This window comes from Cavia porcellus, unplaced genomic scaffold, assembly GCF_034190915.1.
Source record: "Cavia porcellus strain 051 isolate PalLab524CR breed Dunkin Hartley unplaced genomic scaffold, mCavPor4.1 scaffold_1, whole genome shotgun sequence".
Classification (NCBI taxonomy): domain Eukaryota; kingdom Metazoa; phylum Chordata; class Mammalia; order Rodentia; family Caviidae; genus Cavia; species Cavia porcellus.
This window is the reverse complement of record NW_026947484.1, coordinates 190907447-190927625: the sequence shown is the minus strand read 5'-3', so window position 1 is coordinate 190927625 and position 20179 is coordinate 190907447. Positions and strand designations below refer to the sequence as shown.

At 49.3% G+C, this 20179-nt stretch overlaps 2 protein-coding genes across 8 annotated transcripts in view; one reads left to right on the top strand and one right to left on the bottom strand.

Annotated features, from left to right (window-relative positions):
• Positions 1 to 4014: 4014 nt before the first annotated feature.
• On the top strand, positions 4015 to 12902 carry Grhpr (glyoxylate and hydroxypyruvate reductase). Of its 2 annotated transcripts, XM_005004105.4 has the most exons (9): positions 4016 to 4207; positions 5215 to 5345; positions 6230 to 6302; positions 7074 to 7190; positions 8244 to 8332; positions 9165 to 9269; positions 9569 to 9704; positions 10897 to 11027; positions 12585 to 12902. In XM_005004105.4, the coding sequence occupies exons 1-9, from the start codon at positions 4125 to 4127 to the stop codon at positions 12704 to 12706; spliced, it is 987 nt and encodes a 328-aa protein (XP_005004162.2). In that variant the 5' UTR covers positions 4016 to 4124; the 3' UTR covers positions 12707 to 12902. The 2 variants fall into 2 exon arrangements, with proteins under 2 accessions (XP_003470926.3, XP_005004162.2); XM_003470878.5 differs by lacking the exon at positions 10897 to 11027 and having other exon boundaries at positions 4015 to 4207.
• An 894-nt stretch (positions 12903 to 13796) lies between these two features.
• Positions 13797 to 20179, bottom strand: part of Zbtb5 (zinc finger and BTB domain containing 5) — a 47595-nt gene continuing 41212 nt past the window's right edge. For all 6 annotated transcript variants that reach the window (XM_063225274.1, XM_063225290.1, XM_005008661.4 and 3 more), the window contains exon 2: positions 13797 to 18210. In XM_063225274.1, the coding sequence (XP_063081344.1) occupies positions 16176 to 18206 (2031 nt within the window). In that variant the 5' untranslated portion in view covers positions 18207 to 18210 and the 3' untranslated portion in view covers positions 13797 to 16175. The remainder of the gene's footprint in view (positions 18211 to 20179) is intronic.

Genomic DNA, 20179 nt, shown 5'->3' with positions numbered 1-20179 from the left:
TCAATGAATGGGGCAGACAGTGGAATAAAGGGGAAAAATAGACAATCAACAGCAGCAAAACAACATAGCAGAGATGAGGCACACAAGGTTGGCTATAATCGCTAACATAGCCTTGATACACTAACAAAAAGAAACACAGGCAGAGTAGATCAGGAGTTACAGTCCATAGAGATGCTCTGTATAGGAAATATAATTAACCTAAAAGAGAGTTAATGGACTGAAAATCAAAGATGAGAAAATAATGCTCTATGTGACAGGGAGCCAGAGAGAAATGAGGACAGCTCGTCCAGCAGCTGCAAGTAGATTGAAAAGAAGTGACACCTTTGTGCATTGGAGAACTACTCAGCTAGAAGGAAGGAAAACCTGGAGGATTTAGTAGGTAAAGGAATATAGCTTAAGATCAAGCTCAGGGGTAAAAAGGTTCAGAATCACTTAGGTAAACAGTGGGTTGCCCCCCTAACCTAAAAACTAAAGGTGTTAGTGGGACCCAAAGTGTACAATGCACCCTATAAAAGTGAAAGGGGAGGAATTGTCTAAAACAGGCAGGCAGAGGACATTGTTAATAGTGTATCAGGATTTAAAATCCACATTATTCTCACCGCTCTTTTTAGTTTGATTATATTCTATTCTAGTCTGTCTACTTGTACTACATTTGAGGGCACAGACAGCTTTTTCAAAAATGGCAGGATACACTACGGTAACTATCCTTAATTTTCTATTAACTTAATCTGAAGCCCTGTATTACTTACACTGTCTTATTATGACTGATCTTATTTGAATCTGGTCTGTTAGATCACTATTTTCTCTTGACTGATTTTATTTGAATCTGTTATGTTTGATAGTATCAAGTCTGAGAGTATAAGCAACTACTCTGAAGATGACAAGATTCACCAGGATACCCATTCTGGTTTGATTATTACCTGCTTTTGAAGTCCTATAATGTCTCCAATGTTTTGCTTTTATTGATATTGTTATGTACTGCTATGTTCAATTTTACTATGCCTGATGATATAGACAGTTCTATTAAAGATAACAAGAGACATCATAGTAACCATTGTAGATCACCTTGTATTGTATCAACACTCAAAAACTTAACAGCATTCCTGTACGTGAATAACAAACTCATTGAGAAAGAAATGTGAAGAATAATATCTTTCATGATAGTGTCAAGTAAAATAAAATAGTTAGGAATCAATCTAATGAAGGAAGTGAAAGTCTATACTACTCTGAAAAAGGAGATTGAAGAGGATATCAGAAAATGGAAAGATACACCCTGTTCTTGGGTAGGCAGAACCAATATAGTCAAAATGGCCATAACTTCCAAAACTGATATGCAGATTTAATGCAATCTCAATCAAAATACCAACAGTATACTCATGGAACTGGAGAAAACACTTCTAAAATTCATATGGAACTAGAAGCGACCTAGAATAGCAAAAACAATTCCGAGCAACACGGACAAAGCAGGGAGCATTACAATCCCCAATTTGAAGTTATATTACAAAACTACCCTTATAAAAACAGTACAGTGCTGGCAAAACAATAAAAGAAACAAAAGCAAAAACCAACAGAGACCTGAAGATCAATGGAATAGACGATACAGAAACAACTCTAGCGCATTCCACTACCTAATTTGACAAAGGGGCCAAACACCTTCACTGAAAGAAAGACAGCCTTTTTAATAAATGGTGCTGTGGAAACCACTTTCCATAAGGTGAAGACTGAACCTAAACCTGTATTTCTCACCATGCAGCACTTAACAAAAATCAAAATGAGTCAAATATTTAAGTATAAAAATAGAAATAATCTGCTCAAAGACAAAATAGGTAAAACTCTTGAAGACATTAGGTGTAGGCAAAACTTTATGACCAAAACTCTGATAGCACAGGGAATAATACAAAGATTCAACAACTGGAAGCACATAAAATTAAAAAACTTTTACACCATAAAAGAAATCATTAGAGAGAAGAGACAATCTAACAGTGGGAAATTTTTTAGCCAATTGTTCCTCAAAGGACTAATGTATAGAATATATAACAAAGTTGAAAAAATCAGATCCCTCAAATTTAAAGGTCCAGGCCAAAAATGGGTATCTCTGAGGATGGGCATAGTGGTATATACCTGTAATCCCAGCACTCAAGAGGCGGAGGCAGGAGGATCTCCACAAGTCGGAGGCCAGTCTGGGCTACATAGTGAGTTCAAGCCCAGTTGGAAGTACATAGTGAGACTTTGTCTCCAAAAAAACAAAACACATACTAGTTAAAAAAAAAAATTACGGTGTATCCTCTTCCTTTTTCACTGGATCTGCCACTACAACTTCTGTTTCTTCCTCAAAGTCAAAATGACCATGAAAGTAAATATTTTCAATCATCTCGGAACATCAAGACAGCCACAACCACCCAGCTAAAGACACAAAATAAGACCTCCAGGACTGCTTGAGAAGGAGGCAAGAATGATGGAATCAGCCCTCAGCTGGGTCCACATCTGGCCACATGGCTGTCCCTGAGCAGGCTTACTGAGCATCAGCTGTGTGCTTTGTCTTGTGGGAAGAGACCCATTAACTGTTGTGCTCCCTCCTACCCTTAGTGAACAGGCCTGTCCAGTGCCCAGTGCCCTTGGCTGTCCTTAATAAAGTGAGGAAGGAGCTGAGCTCCAGAGGTTAGCAGAGTAGAGCTACAGGTCATGCTGTTCCCCAGAGGGCCTGGCCTGGGAACAGAAAAACACTTTTTTGTGTCAATGTTTGATATATTTCAAAAATTTCTCCCTCAGAGGCCTAGCAACACAGATAAAGATTAGTGGGTAAGATATTTATTCAAGTGTTACCTGAGACAGGGAGGAGACAGACAGAAGCTCTGGCAGGGATGCAGAAGGCCCAGGGACTTGCTGCGGGATCCTCACCTGGTAAGGTCACTTTCCTGTGCATCTTTCAATTCTCTCATCGGGAGTCTCATGGGGCACTGTGGATTCTTATAAAATCGAAGGAGACCATTCTGCTGCCCACTGTATGTGTTGTGCTGTAAGAAACACTGATTATAGTTCGTCTCTCCACCAGCCTGGAGGCTTGTTGCAATGGTTTCACTGTCATCCTACAGATAAAGAAGCTGATGTGCGTAATACAGTAATTTTTCATTGGTCACAGCGCTGTGATTTCGATATAGGCAGCCAGGCTCCAAATCCTGAGCTCCTCACCCCTCTTTCACAGTCTCAGTGCTTAAGCAGCACCTGCCACTGCCTGAAGCCCATGCAAACGCTGTCTGCTTTAACACCAACCCTCAATTGTGTTCTCTCCATTTTGTGACTGAAGAACTAAGGGCTAGGGAGATGAAGGCCTCCCCAAGGTCAAACAGCTTAGAAAACAGAGCCGGCTTTAGACCGCAGCCCACCCCACTGCGAGCCCGGGCCTGCCCACCACCACCCCACATGCATGGCCCTGGTGCTATGCGTGAACTGCCTCCAGCAGGTGTAGTGGTCCTCCAGCGAGCTGGGTGACCTGGCCAGTTAGACTCCCCTTCACAGCTGTCGGTTTTATATAGGGAAGTGTCCCAAATATTAAAGGGTCATTGCTGGATGCCGACTCCTCTGCAGTCTCCCCTGAGGGAGGGCTGTGTCTACATCCCGAGGGGCTCAGAACTCAGTATGAATGACCAGGATGGACCCCACCTTAGCGTCGGGGGGGGCATCTTCACTCCCCCTCGCGTTCTGACAGACTTCACAGGGACAAGGACAACCATAGACACACAGGTCGCCTGTCTGGGTGCTTCCCACCACTTCAAACCTAAGACAGCCTGTAGCCTTGGAACCTCGGGACAGCAGGTGTCCACATGCAGCCCTGTCCCTCCCTAATCAGTCTGTGCTATTAGGGCCGCAAGGCACGCACAGATGCATAATGAGCCTCACACTCACATCCAGCGAAAACACACAGCCACCCTAACTCGCGGGACACAGACCGCCCGCCCACAGCCTAGGGGTAGGGACCACGCCCCGCGCAGAGCCCGCCCCGCGCAGCCCCGCCCCATCACGCGCACGCCTTCGCCCCGCCCCTCGCACGCCCCGCCTCCGAGGCCTGGCAGATTCCTGCTTTGCCCTTCTGGCCGGCTCGGTCAGACTCCAGAGGCTGCAGGTTGATGAGACTAGCTCGACTCATGAAGGTGTTCGTCACCGGCAGGATCCCCCCCGAAGGCAGGGCCGAGCTCGCCCAGGCTGCAGAGTAAGAGCCGCGCGCCGCCGCCACTCCGCGCACCGAGTCCCAGCCCACTCCGCGACGGGCACACATGGTGTCTCTGAGCCGGCGCGGAGCCCTCAGCACCCTTCCCCGGGCCACCCTGACGGGTGCCCGCCACAAAACCTCACTTTGCGCAGGGTGACTCAGCGATCTCCAGGCGGGCTTTGGGGGCGTCCGGAGCTGCGCGGCGGGTGGGGGTTACCAGAGGTCAGAGAGACAGCCTGGAACTAGGGCAGCTGTGTCCAGTGGCATCTGGCTTGGAGTCTGAGGAGGCATGAACAAAGTAGTGTAGGATCCAGGTCCCATCAGGCTCCTGGCCATAACTCCAGGTCCTGGCCCTCGGCCTGTAGGAGGGAACCTGGTTGTTGCCACTGCCTTCAGAGAGGAGAGATTAACCATGAAGCAAAGTCCAGGCTGTTATTCTTTACCTTGGATGTTGGCTGACAGGGCAGATGAGGTCAGTGTCTACATGTCACTAGCCTGGTCCCCTCAGTGGTTGGCCAGGGCCTCTGATGACTCACAAAGTGGAAGCCTTTTGCACCAACCTTGTCAGGTACATCACATGCATAAACTTAATCCTTGCAGCCCTGGGAAGTCAGTGTTATAATTCTCTTTTCACTGACCCAAATCAGGCTGGAGGGAATAAGTATCTCCTCCACCCAGTGTTGCACAACTCCAGGTGGCAGAGCTGAGGTTTGCTGCTCAGCAGGTACTAGTTGCAGTGGGAACAATGCATTTTATCAGGTTTGCTCATCTGGCATGGAGAAGGTGGGATCCAGCCTCAGCAGCCAGTCCCAACAAAGTGGGATTTGATAGGCCATCATACCCCTCCCTGCCCCTCTCTCTGAACCCTACTGAGGCCACCCATGTCAGATGCTGACTGGCCCCAGTCAGCTGCAGGCCAGGGAGTAAAAGTAGTGCTTGCCAGCTCTCAGAGGACTCAGGCATCCGTAGGGCTCCCCTTCATTTCCTCGGTGACCTTCGTTTTTCAGCTGTGAAGTGGAGCTGTGGGATTCCGATGAGCCCATCTCCAGAAAGGAGCTGGAGCACCGTGTGGCAGGAGCCCATGGTCTGCTCTGCTTCCTCTCTGACCGTGTGGATAAGAAGGTCCTGGATGCTGCAGGTGTGTGTGTGGTGGGTCAGCCTGGGGAAGAATCTCAGGGTCTCAGCCTTGAGCACATCAGCCTGTGACAGCTGCCCCATAGTCAGGGTGCAGTCCTTTCTCTGCGTTCTGAGGGTGTCTCCTGCAGGGGTGGGAGGTTGCCTGCATCTTTATGTGGCTTGTAGGTTGCCCTCCACCTCTTTCCACTGAGTTCCTGAGAGAAGCCTCAGGAGGGCAAAGACCCTGTGTGGACTCAGTGGAAAGGGTGTAGGGGAGGGCAGCCAAGACCCTGGAGCCACAATTTTGCTTTGTGACCTAGATCAAAACTTGTCTTTTCTGGGCCCCTGCGTAGCAGGAGGGAGGCCTCAACTCAGTGCCCCGTACCAGCTGGCACCAAGTATAGCCCAAGCCCAGGCTCTCAGCCTGGCACAGGGCAAACATCACCCCATGATGTTGTAACCTGATGGTTTGGAGTAAAGGTTTAGATTCAGGGGCTGCTGATTGTGGAGAGAAGCCTTGAGTCAGAGTTAAGGCACCCCTGGATCTTTCTAGTGAAGGAGAGGGTATGAGAGGGTCATGCCCTGCCACCATCTCAGTCTCAGTGCTCTCTGAGGCGTCCACGGGAGACCTCAGGTGTGGCTGAAGGAGACCCAGGCCTCACCAGTGAGCAGGCCAGTGCCTAAGTCCAGTGCCAAACAAGGGGACCTGACTGTGCTTTGGACTGTGCCAGGACACCTAATATTGCTGAGACGCTGTCTGTGGATGGCAAAAGAGGGTTGTCTGGAGTTTTACCTGCAGAAGGGAAATTCTAAGAAAATAATAACAGGCGGGTTAGGATAGTCCCCAGTGTCGTGGGTTTGAATTACAAGAGAAGAGACACAAACAATGTGTTTTCTGTACCACAGGACCTAATCTCAGAGTTATCAGCACGATGTCCGTGGGAGTTGACCACTTAGCTTTGGATGAAATCAAGAAGCGGTAAATGGAACTGAGCTCTGGGCTGGCCTAGCGTGAGGGGCAGTGCCCAGATGGCGCAGAGGAGAGCTGCTTGTTTTCACTCTGTCTCCCTCAGTAAGGATGTGAAGTGGCTGATGGAAGTCCATCCACATGTACACAAAGCAGCTCAAACAAACCTGGGCTGGATGTGGTGCATGCCTGAGGTACAATCCCAGCCATTCAGGAGGCTGAGGCAGGGAGATTGAAGGTTAAGGTTAGTCTGGGCAACTGACCTGTCTCAGAATAAAAATTAGAAGGGTATGGGTCCACATGCCTGTAATCCCAGCGCACTGGGAAGCCACACAGGAAAACTGCAACTTTAGGCCCATTACATATATAATAATAATAATATTTAATATCATATATTACATGGTATCACCACAAACCTACAAAGCTGGAAACTGTAACCTCTTATCTAGTATCATCCTTTCACATTCATTATCTTTTTTGATCCCTAAAATAACTTTGGAAAAAGATACACGTATTGTTTCCTTTTCTGATGAGAAAATTCAGAGTGATTTAAATAGTACTTGCCCCAGACCTTGAACTCTAATCTTGAATTCCATAGCCTTCCCAGAGTGAGACATAATCAAAATGTGAACAAGGACTAAGCACTCCTCAGTACTCCTTTAAAGCTTTGAGCTTCCTGGCAGGCAAAGAAACTAAGGAGCAAAGTCACATCATGGAACAGACACCTGTAAACACTGGTGAAGGTGCATGAGGCCACGTTACCACCAGCTGTTTGATTTCTAGTGGGATCCGTGTGGGCTACACCCCAGATGTCCTGACAGATGCCACCGCGGAGCTGGCTGTCTCCTTGCTTCTTACCACCTGCCGCAGGTTGCCAGAGGCCATAGAGGAAGTGAAGAAGTGAGTGTTCCCTGGTGGGACCTGAGCAGAGGGGTCAGCCTGACCCAGCTAAAATAATTAAAGCCCTGCGCTGAACTTCAGCAAACAGAACGGGATGGGAAGTCATGAGAGATAATTATAAGAATGGAACAAATAAAGTCTACTAACTGGGGTGGGGGGAGGAAGGCAGATTGGGGACTGCTTCTTGGAAGGAGGAAGGACATCCCCTTGGGTACTGAGGACGATTCTGAGACCAGTGGTGCCAAAATCGGAAATCACTGAGGGCTGGCCGTCATTTCCTAGTCCTTTTGAGAGCTAAGTCTCTAGGTGCCAACCTCAGTAAGGCCATCATGGCTCCTCAGTGGCAGGAGCAGGGTGCCACCCAGACAGTACCAGGGTGCTGCCTTCCTCAGGACCAGAGCCGAGCAGCCTGGCCTGAGGGCTCTAGCGCTGGGTTTCAGGGTGCATATGTAGTTGGCAGGCCATGTGGGAGCAGGGAGCAGGGACAGTGACATTTTCGGGGTGAGCAGAGGCGGCCTCAGAAAGCAGGCCGGGAGTCTGGCTGGGTGTGGGGCCCAGTGCTGGTGCTCTGCTCATGGTCCTGTCTGCGACCTCTACACCTTCACTGCTAGTGGCTCAGGATCGGCTCCATCCCTTGACCACTGAAAGCAGTGAGGTTTACTTTTGTTGCTGCTGAGGAGTTCTGAGAACGTTTTCTAGAATCCCAGGCCCTGAGTTTGCAACCTGCTGCCCTGAACACCGTGGCCGGGTCATCTCGGGCAGGTTACTCTTTGTGGTCTCAGTTGCTTCATCTCCAGAAGGAACGCGAGCCTCTGAGGCCTCTTGCAGCCCTTGCTTTCTTTGTCCCAAGTGGATTTAAAGCAGTGGCCATCCTTGCTGCGTACTTGGAAAGTGCTGGCTGGCTGTGGTGTTGCTCACTCCGCTTTCAGCTCCATGACCTGGAAGCTGGGTTAGACCTTGGACCACGGGCAGGAGGGCAAGTGTGGCGGTCACCCGTGGGCCTTGTCTTCGTCGGAGGCCAGGTGCTGACCGCCTCCCTCCTCCTCTCCACAGTGGTGGCTGGACCTCCTGGAAGCCCTTGTGGATGTGTGGCTATGGACTCACGCAGAGCACTGTTGGCATTGTGGGGCTGGGGCGCATAGGTAAGGCCCCCCCATGCCCTGACCCCATCCTCTCCTACTGTCTTGGCCTCCAGGCTTGGGTTGAGACCCTGGTGCCATGTACCCCAATGCTGGACATCCTGCTTTGGAAGGGTTGCTTCTGTCTTATGCCAGCAGGGCACTGCCCGCAGAGATATTTCTAATGAGACGAGACAGCTTTGTAAACCACAGGCTGTGAAACACAGGCAAAGGGATAAATAAAACCAGGAGTGCCTTTGGGACTCTGAGGAACAGTTGCTAGGAGCCAGAGTTCCTTAGGATTTCAGCTCCATGAAGAGCAGTGAAGGCTGCAGATGCGGGGCGGGGCCTGCGGGTGGTTACCCCGGGGCACTCTTTACTCCCCACTGGCTTGTGTCTCTAGCCTCTTTTGCTTCTAGTGGCTGGTCATTGGAGAAGTGTGACAGAAAGGCTCAGGCTCAGCCGGACAGCTGCCAGGGGCGAGGCTAAGGTGGCAAGTGTGGATAACCTGCCTGGCCAGCCAGCAGTCCTGCTTCTCTCATGGGATTTACTGGGACGAGCCCAGCAATTCTGGGTCATGTTCTGAGCCTGAAGATCCAACCGCCCATTCCTATCTTAGTATCTTAAATGAAAATGTCTTGTAGGTCTGGGGCAGGTTGGCAGTTGACCGATGCCATCACAAATCTGGGTCTGGGTCCACAGAAGGAGGGAGGGGGGTTCTGCAGTAAGACTGAACCAGTTAACATAGGGCGATACTAACAAAGAATCTACCTGAGGCCCCCCTGTCCTTGGAGTTGCTGTCACCCCATCTTCTACAGGGTGGGAACAAACCAAGGACTCTGATTCTTACCTCTAGGCCAGGCCATTGCTCGGCGTCTGAAACCATTTGGTGTCCAGAGGTTTCTGTATGCAGGGCGTCAGCCCAAGCCTCAGGAAGCAGCAGAATTCCAGGCAGAGTTTGGTGAGTAAAACCTTGATTTCCAGAGGAGCCCTGCCTGTGCTCACCTGGGGGATTCTCAGGTGATGGCGTTCACAGGCAGAGTGTAGGGGCTTGGGCTGGTCTGGGCTGGTGGAGGATGTGATACACCAAGACCCCGTGAGTGGCCGCTGACTTCATACCCTTACCAGAGCTGTTGAGGTAGAGACCAGACCTTCAGAAAGGGTCTTGGGAGTTTTTCTTGGGGTAGGGGAAGAAGTATCTAGTTTCTACCCTCTTGCTGTCCCTAACCTCTGATGAAGACCCTCTCCCTGTACCCACAGTGTCTGCCCTCCAGCTGGCCGCAGAGTCTGACTTCATTGTGGTGGCCTGCTCCCTAACGCCTGAAACCAAGGGACTCTGCAATGGGGACTTCTTCCGGAAGATGAAGAAAACAGCTGTGTTTGTCAATATCAGCAGGTAGCGAGGGGCCACCCAATATCCTGGGGTTACCCAGCAAGCCTAGAGAAAGGCTGTCCCCACTGTCACAGGATTCACGGTGGAATATTGAGGAGACCCTAGACGGAGCCTGCTAGGCTCCGCAGATAACTGATTGACCAACAACTCACCAGTATAGCAGAGGTGAGGCAAGAGCTGGGTTAGGAAGAAGAGCAGTCGGATCAGAGGAGAGCCTGGGCTCTCTGGCACCCACAGCAGGCCCAGCTTCAGTGGAGGCCTGGCACGCTGTGGTGTGGCTTGGGGAAGGGCCTGATGGGCAGGGAGTCACAAGGGAGCCTCATTTTTCTCTCCAGAAAAAGAGCTGGACTTTCTGACCTAGGTGTCCCTGTAGAGACCAACCTTCCATCCTGTGAGCCTGGTTTGAGTTCAGTGATGGTTTGAACCTTTGTACTCCTGGGCAGACAGACCTAAAGCTCAGGTTTTCCTAGTTCCCCAAAATGTGTGTTCAGGAGTGTGTGCAGGCCATTGAGCCGTAGGGTCAGATGTCTCTTCTGTGCCATTGTAACTCCTTCCTAGCCATCCTAGTGATAGCCACTGAACCTTTAAATCATTTGGAAGAAGGCCTTGGGTGAGGTCAGCCTGAGGGTGCGCATACCTAAAGGGACCTGAAATTACCAGTGTTCAACCGTGCAGGAGTGACCTGGGGGTGGCTGAGTAAGCAGTGCAGGAACACAGGGCTCCGCAAATGCCTGATGGTAGGTCCGGTTTCTGTTTGCTGACTACCTGCGAGTGCCTGCATGGTAGCAGTCCTTGTTACATGAGTGTCTTATGATGTTCAGTATGAAGTCTAGAAAATCAGCTCTTCAGTGGCTGCTCATTTTATTGGATGCAGTAAGGCTTCTTTTTGCTTAGTGGCGTGCTGTGATCTAGGGGTACAGCAGGCCAGAGATACCTGCCTGGAGCCCAAGACAAGTGCGGCTTCTGGGCCCTGTTCATGCCCTAGTGCGTGTCGGGGAGCTTTACTCCTCCCAACATTCCTGGGAGTTAGGTTGTATTTGCCCTCTCTACCGAGCGAGAGCCTGAGGCCCAGAGAAGTTGAGACACATGGCAGGGTCAAGTGCTCACTCAGTGAAAAAATTTATTCTGTGGGTTGTTCCGACCTGAGAGTGGCCTGTGGGGGAACAGGGGGCACCCATACCATCGCTGTTTCCAGGGGAGATGTTGTAAACCAGGATGACCTGTATCAGGCGTTGGCCAGCGGTCAGATTGCAGCAGCTGGGCTGGATGTGACGACCCCAGAACCGCTGCCTACAGATCACCCCCTGCTGACCCTGAAGAACTGTGGTAAGAGCTGCCTTTACAGTGCGCTCCTCACTGCGCTGCAGCCTGGTGCTGTGTGTGCTGGGAGTGGGCAGGAAGCTCCATGAGCAGTGCTGTGCCCAGACGGTCACACCCAGTCTGTTAGTGACCCTGGTACTTAAGGACGGGAAGGATCCTTCTGGGCATGTCCCAAAGGAACAGAATGAAGGGTGGCTGGAATTGTTAAGAGGGGGACCTGGCCTCCATCTTACACCAGATGTAAGGTGTGCCAGTCACGGCTGAAATCTGTTGCTCTTTTCAGTGTGTAAAAAGAAGTCTTGGCGATACCAGTATTTGTCACTTCTGCCAGTCACTAAGCTACTCTCTTGACACAACAAATGCCTTTCCTTGGATCCCACCAGCAGATGCTTCACTGGTTCCTACGCTTCTCTTTGCCTGGGCACTTGGAGGGACTGAGCCACATGGTTGCGGGCCCCATGGAGGGCTTCTGCCGTGGCTGCAGGTCGTCAGCAGTCACGTGCATCTCACAGGGGATCACTCGGGAACCTCAGCCTCTACCAGTGTAACAGCTTTCCACCCTTGTTACTTACATCAGGTTCTGTCCAGGTGTGAGTGGGATTTCTAGTGCGAGCAGTCAGAACTGGGGCTGCCCATTCACACTCCAGAATGGAAACCCAGACAGGCCCTTGGCTGCCCGCCCAGCAAATGCTCTCCGATTGCAGCCCTTAGCAACCATGCCAGCCTACAAGGAACACTGACTGGGGAAAACTGGCACCCCATGCCGAGTCAGCTAGTGCCCTGGATAATGCTTCCAAAGATGGCTCTGTAGGGATGGGTGCCCTCCCTGCTTCCTTCCTGCAGTGGGGCACAGTGTGGGGGAGCTTGTTGTCAACACTTTATCTTGAAATTCTTTTGTTCTTAGAGCACTGGGGTTTGATCCCAGGAACTGTGCACTGAACTACATCCCACCCTATCCCATCCATCCCCCCTTTTGAGACAGGGTCTCAGGCTGTCATTACGTTGCAGGGGCCTGTGTTTCTCCTGTCTCAGTCTCCCAGAGTGCTGGAATTAACAGATGTGTGCCGTCACATCTCACCTGAAGCCATTCTGGAGTATCTGGAGTACAGGCTGTGGGTGGTTAGAACCAAGTTCCTAAGCTAAGGTGGCACCTGGTTTCACCATCGAGACCCCCGTAGCCCTGTCATCCTTGTGCGGAGGTACAAACCTTTCATACCCTCTAGTGTCGAAGGCTCAGGAGCTGGGGGTCCCTCTGCTGTTCTCTGAAGCCCCAGCCCTGGGGGAATGGGATGCTAACAGTAACCAAGCAGGGAAGGCAAATGTAGGCACCCTGAGGCAGGATCCCTGCTCTTACTTAGCAAAGCCAGGCCATGTAAGAAGGGCCCAGTTGATGGGCCTTCTCACTGAGTCACATCTCAGCCCTTTTTATTTTTTATTTTGAGACAGTCTTGCTAAGTCACTTAAGTTGCCCAGACTGGACCCAAACTTCTGGATTGTATCAGCTAACAGGTTTAAGGTCTTGAACCAATCGTCTTAGCTGTGTCTCTTCCCTTTCCTTTGCAGTGATTCTGCCCCACATTGGCAGTGCCACTTACAAGACGCGCAACGCTATGTCCTTGTTGGCAAGTAACAACTTGCTGGCTGGCCTGCGAGGACAGCCGATGCCCAGTGAACTCAAGCTGTAGCCAGCCCACCCCACAGGCCAGAGCCAGGGCCCTGGTCTCCTGCTGACACGCCAGAGGTAGGAGCCGAGGGAAAGCCTGATCTGCCCTGATGGTGCAAGTGAAGACGGGTACTGGTCGATGTGCTTTGCAGCACCTGTGGCTGGACACATCTGAGCCAAAAGCCTGTAATTCTGCATTAAATAATTTTCTAAGACTGCCTCAGCCTGTAACTGGAGGAAGTTAACAAAAAGAGCATCTGTTTTGAACTTGGGACGTTCTGTGATCCGCCTGACTCTGCTTCCCATCTGGTCCTCACGCTGAGCTCTTGTAGCAACTTGCCCAGTTCCTTCCCATGTCCGTCACCAAGGGCAGAACAAGGGGAGCCTTGTTCATTAGGGCGCTTCAACCCCCTACCTAGACCATCAGGAAAATGAAGAGCACGGAGCATTAACTAGAAGAAAAGAGGAGGTTGGGTCAACACTTGGGGTTGAGAATAGCCAGAGGCATGTAGTTTTGACTTGAGAGTTAATTTTTACCTACACTTTTTCTTTCTTGAGATAGGATTTTGCTCTGTAATTCCCTTGGCTCTTGTGACTCTGCGTGTAGCCCAGGCTGACCTGTCACTTGTAAGCCTTCTGTCTCAGCCTCCCAAGTACTGGGGTTACAGGTGTGGGCCACCACATCAGAGCTTTCGAATCATCATCTTTCTCTTCCCTAAGGCCAGGCCACCGGCGGGGCCACTGCCAAAGTCCTGCTCTGTGCTAAAGCAGTCAGCTTCCCCACAGTGGGCCAGACTGGCAGAGGAGGCTGCCAACAGCGGTGTCACATAGGGTCAAGCAGCTCCCAAGATAACTGGGTGACTGAGAACACAACCTCACCCACATCCACAGCCCGAAGGCAGGACAAGATGGGGAAAGCTAGAGGAATAAATAACTGGAGGGGAACAAGAAACCATTGTTATTTGCTGACTGCATCTTTGTCTCAGAAGCTTGGTTTCAAAAAGTACTAGAAGCAGAGGCTTTATCTTCTGTTACAGGATTGTATCAGCTAACAGAGGATACAATAGTACTTTCCTGTTTTGTTTCAACCTGAGAAAAGAAAAGAACATGTATTTAGAGACATGGATATGACAAACGGTTTATTTCAAAATCTCATTTAAACCAGCATAGCACCACTGACACAGGTACCCTGACAGAACTTTTTGCTGTTACTACCCAAAAAGATTATGATTATGCCAGGCTATCATTAAGGCTAACCAATTAATATTTTAGGTCCTCAATACCAGTTGGAATCCAGGTAGAAACTAGATCACAGGACCCCTGGTTTTCCAGGAAACCTTGGAATTTTTAAGTGCTACAGGATGATCCAGGACATTGGCCCACAAGTTGCTTCTCACACATAGAAACTGACTAAGAGGTAGATGAGATTCCAGCTTCCACCTAGCAGGGGAGAGGCAGGACTCTGGTCTGTGTTAGACACAGGCCCCAAAGACAAGTTCACGTCTGCCTAGGCGGGGGTCAGAAAGAGGCTCCCGGTTCCACCTCTGAAAGATGGGAGGGAAGGAGCGCTGCCGTGCCTGTGTCACTGGCTCCTCGCCTTAGGCCCAGATGGCACTCTCATTCCCCAGGCTGACCCACCGGACTCCCAGTGTCAGTCTCCTCCCAGGACACCAGTCCCTAACCAGGTGAGGGTGGATGGATCAGGACAGGACAGGGCAGCTGACAGTGAGCCACAAGGAAATGAATTTCACAAGTGACCATGTGTCCTCCAATGTCCCCCACATCTGTCCAGAGCAGCAGCTGCAGTCTCCTTGTTGAGCTCTCCTCCTGGGATCGGCTCCTCGGAGAGGCCCAGGCTTCTATGAACGTTAGATTTATCCACACATGTACTGTGCATACTAGATTAAGAGAAGTCACACACTTTTGTTTCAAACTACACATACTTAAAGTTTCCTAAACATAAGAACTGAATAAATTCTCTGAATTATGCACAGTGGTTATTTCTGAGAAAGCTGTATAAAAAGCAAAATGAATCCATGTTTGTGCATAACCTAAACTGAACTCTACAGAGATACAGGAACCTGGGCTGTTCCTCTGTACACATGAGCCAGGGGGATGGCCAAAAGGGGTGCCACCAACAGCCCTGACAGCACAGGACAGCAAGATAGGGTGAGGGAAGTGAGGCAGGAGGCCCTGGCCAGTGCCTCGGATGCCTCCTGCAGTCTCAGATGCTACTGGGCGACTTCTGTGCTGCGGGCTGCTGCATCCCTTACAAAGGCTGGAAGAGACTGATCCATGAACGCTACTATGTTTGGATTTTAAACAATTTTCAGTCCTCAGTATTGAGTTGGAGAAGCAATAATAAAAGTTACTTTTAAAGAATAGTATATACATTTAAAGAATAGTACTTTTATCAGCATAGCACTTTAAAGACTAGTATGTACTGGTAATAAAAGCCCATGGCAGGTGACATTATTTTGGTAAGTTTGTAACTGAAAACAGTAATTAGGGAGAAAGGCCATACAAGGGGGGCGTGGAGAAATGGTGGGAACCAGGCTTGTCCTTGGGTGGAAGGTGTCAGACTGAACTGGTCTTCAGTGTCTGATGGAGCAAAGGGCAGTGGATCATGAAGGCGCCACAGAACGACTCCACATCATCAGAACAAAGACAAACAACTAGCTCTTTTCTGACTTCCAAACATGGAACCGTAACATTGGTAACACAAGTCGGTTAAAATTCTGCTAAAACAGCACATACAGAAACAATATCTTACTTGTCACCTTCTACAAGTACATACTCCATTTATGACTTTAGTCTTTAAAACCAGAAGGGAAAAAAAGGTTAGAACATCTACTCAACAGACTCAAAAGTATATACACCTATTTAGTCCAAGAGAATGCTCGCCTGGACCCAGTGTCAGCACCATCAGAGCACAGTGTCTGTGACTGCAACTCGGATGAAAATAAAAAATACAGTACTTTCTGAGGCCTAGGCCTATCTAGCTCAGAATTTAAAGCATTGGTGGCAGACAGGCATGTCCTCAAGGGTCTTCCTCTCAGACAGGCACCAAGTCACCACTGGTTACACTTAAGTGCATTTTGCATCACTGTACACATATATAACATTCCCACTGGGGGTATAGGAAATTTAATTAAATGCTTCACAGAGCTTTATAAAAATTGCTAAAAAATTGTTTTGCACTTCCATTTTTCAAGTGTGCCACTTTTAACAAGATTAGTTACAAACTATAACTGCATTCCTCAGCCCTGTGGAAGAACTTAGTTCCAGGGATATCCTGCATCTCATTCCCAAGGCGTGTGCCTCACTCAGAGCCACGCGCTGCCTGGTGACGGTTTGCACTTAGTAACTGTTGAAATCTGCAAGAGCCACCAGACAGCTGAAGCCTCAAACCTAAAGGCGTGAACAGCCCACCAAAAGTTGGTTTTAGTCTCAGTCCCATGACTGGCCCTAGCTCCGTCTCACGAGGACAGTCAGAGCAAGGTGCTGGGCAGATTGCTGCTCTGCCACCGCAGGCAGGTGGTTTTCGAGTGTTTATACAGGTGGCTGGACTGACTGAATCTCTTGCCGCACTTCAGGCAGGCATAGGGCTTCTCACCCGTGTGGACACGGATGTGCTTCTTGCAGTCTGTCAAAGTCAGGAAAGTTTTGCAGCAGATTTTGCAGGCATACTTGCGAGCTCCCTCTACAACCAAAACATTGTGCTCTGATAAGGCCTTCTTGCACTTTGACAGGACATCAGCAGATGCCCTGGTCAACTGCGGAGGGCCAGGCTGGGAGGGATGGCTGTTCTCAAATGACGATGTGGCCCCATTCATCATTAGCTGGGAACTGGCAGAGTTTTCTGGCATCTGTGAACTCCTGACGGAAGTTACCACTGGCATTTTGGGAGCTATGCGTCGGTAGTATGGAAAGTTACTGGCTCCTCCTCTTGGGGAGCCCATCATTACTCTGGAAAAGGAGGAGTGGAGTCCCAAACCAGCCCTGGAGAAGTCCATCCCAAACTGCTCGCCCTGGTAACCTGATGCCTGCACACAGGGCAGGCCCATCACCTCTTGCACAGGCCTGACGAAGTGCGAGTCGGCTGGCTCACTGAAAGGGTTCTCCACATGGGAGCCAGGGGCAGAGGAAGAGCTGCGGGCAGGCCCCGCCTCTGGACTAAGCAGGTACGGGGCCTCGCCCTCCAGCCGGCAGTCGCTAGTGGTGTTCGGGATGTTATCATCATTGTTCTGATTTGCACTAAAGTTGCTTCCTCTGCTCTTGTTAAGAAAATTTGAAATGCTAAATGTGGACTTATGTTCTAGGTTATTTGTGACTTCCAGAATGTGGATGTCACCTACCCTATCTGTGCTGGACTGGGGATCTGAAAAACTCCGATCACTGCTCTCCGGGCTAAGGTCGATCTTCTCGGCGCTGACCACAACTCCTTCCACTTCCACAGACTCGCTGCCTTCGGCCTGGGAGGTCACATCGCTCACTTCATCCTGAGGCTCAGGCGAGCTCAGGGGCTCAGATTTCACCACCACTCTCATGTGCTCCTTCTCGCCAAGGCCAACTTCAGCATTTTCGCACTGGAAACCACTTTTCTCAGCTGCAGCTTCCTGCTCAAAACCACTCTCAACCTGCGTTGCGCGAGAGGCCATTGACAATTGTGCCATGTTGCTGGCGGTGTTATCAGACTGACTGGGCACCTGGGCATCTTCTTGGGCACCAAAAGACTGGTCAAACATCATAGCACTGTCTTCTTGGTTGTCGGCCATGCCATCAGGTTTAGGATTGTCTACCATTTTCAGAGAGTCTGGTGAAAAGAACTCCTCCCGGGAGTGAACCCCCGGAGGCCCGCTCTCTGGCGTGACATCTGGAATGGCAGACTCATCCACGGAGGGCCGCAGGCGCTGCCTGGCCCGCTCCTCCGCAGACTGCTTGCGCTTGTGAAGGCGTCTCATGGGGAAGGGTGTCCGCTGGTCCATGGTACTGCGCAGGGATGAGCTCATGGGGGCCGGCTGGTCCTCGCCACTCTGGCCGGAATTGAGGGCTGAGCTCACGATGCTCAACCCCAGCTGCTGCAGCATAAAGGAGCGCTGCATGCGGGCACTCTGCTCCTGTATGCGCTCGCTCGGGGGAGACATGGGCAGTGTCCGTGTGGTAAGGTAATGCTTGCACGCCTTAACAACAGAGTTCAAGTGCAGGTGAGAGGCTGCCAGTAGGACGTCCATAACGTTGCTCTCTCCCAGCATGAGGGTGGAGGTATACATCATGTCAATCAGTGCGGCAAAGGCCTCTGCAGTCACCACTTCGCTGTCGAGCTGGATCATGTTCATGCTCTGATCGCCTTCTGCCACCGAGAACAGGGCTCGGAAATGCGTGCTGCACGCGGCCAGCACGGAGCGGTGGGCTTTGAAATGCCTATTCCCCACTACAATGACACAATCGCAGAGCTGACCGTGAAGTCTCTGGTAGTTCAGCTGTTGAAAAATCTGCTCAAAATGACCAGGAAAATCCATGATCCTACGAGAAAGAAAAAAAAAAAAAAAAGTGTGAAGGCTTAGAAAAGTTTAAGTCAAAGTCAAAACGTAAAAGGAATGATGGGAAAAAATCTGAACGGCCAAGCCTAGTCCTGTTCAAGCTTGTGATTGTGGATGAGGAGCACACACACGAACTTGCGAGCAAAAGGAAGATTTAGCTTTCACCCCTAAGAGCGTGCAACACACACATCGCTTCTTTACAGCCTCCCTTCAAAGTCCTGTGAGCTCTTTACAATGAGGGTTGGTGTCAAAAAAGCCTGATGGGAGGCTGGGATTTAGCTCAGCGGCATAAGCGCCTGCCTTGCAAGCAGGCACTTGTGAGTTCAATCCCCGGTACGGATAAAAAGAAAAAGACCAAAAAAAAAAAAAAAAAAAAAAGCTTGATGTGCGGTGAAGCCAGATCTCTGCCACGGAAGTCTGTTGGCATTCTGCAATCCCTGAGGACAGGGAATTACTGTCTATAGACATTCCAGTCTTAGAAACCTTGATTAGTTAAAAGGGAATTTTCTAGTCACTGATATTGTAGTTACATGTGTACATTAGTACCTAGTCATTCTTGTAAACCGATTAAAAATACACTTTTCTTTTTGTCTTAAAGGAATAAATTGTCAAAAACTCTTAAAGGTATAAGCCCCCCAAAAAAACAGAATGTGAAAGAAGACATCAAAGCATTTTTGGAAGCTGGGGAGTAGGTAAATGAATGCAAAGTTAGCAGACCAAAATGCCAACTCCTCGTGAGTAAGACAACACGGACAAAGGGACCCTTTCCCCAAAGTTTCATGAGCTGGTAGCTTAACTGAAAGTAAGTCTAAGGACAGCTGGCTGAGAGTCTGTTCAGTACAGTGAATATATTAGGCACTCAGGAAAGGTAACCTGCAGAGCCAAAGAAAGATTTCCACTTACATGCGGCTGAATGAGCGTATTAACGCTTCCCAGGAATGAACATAAATGTAGAATGATTTTGGAAGTGTGATGGAAATAATCTAAAGTCTGACTGTGGTCACAGGAGTACAACTCACAAATTCACTAAAAATATATGAATATACACCTAAATTTTATAGCAAGTACATTACATCTCAAGCAACTCCAATAAGCTATACTTCAATTTTTAAAATAATAGAAAAGGAAAACAAGAGATGAAGGAGCTTGTTCAAAGCCATTTTCTTTCATAGTCCAGTTTTGAACTGTGGGGATTCTACAAGGCCATCTAACCTGACCACTCAGAATATCATCTATATCTTTGAGGATACTAAGGAATTGTTCATTTTTTCCCCCTTAGGTGTATATATGGTGGTTTTTTTAAAGAGTATTTTTTAAAGAGATGTCATTTACAGATGAAATTGTGATTTTACGATTTGCTTCACAAATTATATATTTAAAATTTTTTCATAACAAGTCATTTTTAAAAAGGAAAGATTCTACATGGCTCTCTAGTGCTGAGTTTGAAGCCAATAAATGCAGATACATTTATACTTTCTGGACTCACTAGAAATAAAAAGTTGGTTATTTTCTGATCCAAGAAAAGGCTACATTATCTAGGATAGTTGTGTGGATAACTGATCCAAAGTGCTTACCCTTGACTAGCACTGGGGACAGCCCCTTGTCATACATGGTTACAAAAGAGAGTCACTTTTTGGGGCCTCTGTTCACAGGCTGTGTAGCTGAGCACAACACAGAGCTCAAATGTACCTCACTCCCTTTGTAAAGAAGGAAACTGGTTTCTGGGATAGTTAGGCTGAATCTAATAGCTTACTGCCACAGTGCAAACAGACTGAACATCCAGTGTGCACAGGCACTTGGGACAGAATGACCAACATGATAGATTAAAGCCAGACCTGCTAGCACAGGCCTGTAATCCCAGCACTCTGGGTGGCGGAGGCAGGAGGATCCTTGTGAGTTTGAGACCAGCCTGGGCGACAAAGTGAGCTCAAGGCCAGCCTGAACTACATAGT

Bases quoted from the DNA above. Each gene is read 5' to 3' on its own strand.
- Grhpr (XM_005004105.4), top strand. From the start codon at position 4,125: ATGAGACTAGCTCGACTCATGAAGGTGTTCGTCACCGGCAGGATCCCC. The intron at 5,346-6,229 runs GTGTGTGTGTGG...TCTGTACCACAG, and splicing joins GAAGGTCCTGGATGCTGCAG to GACCTAATCTCAGAGTTATC. The intron at 9,270-9,568 runs GTGAGTAAAACC...CTGTACCCACAG, and splicing joins AGAATTCCAGGCAGAGTTTG to TGTCTGCCCTCCAGCTGGCC.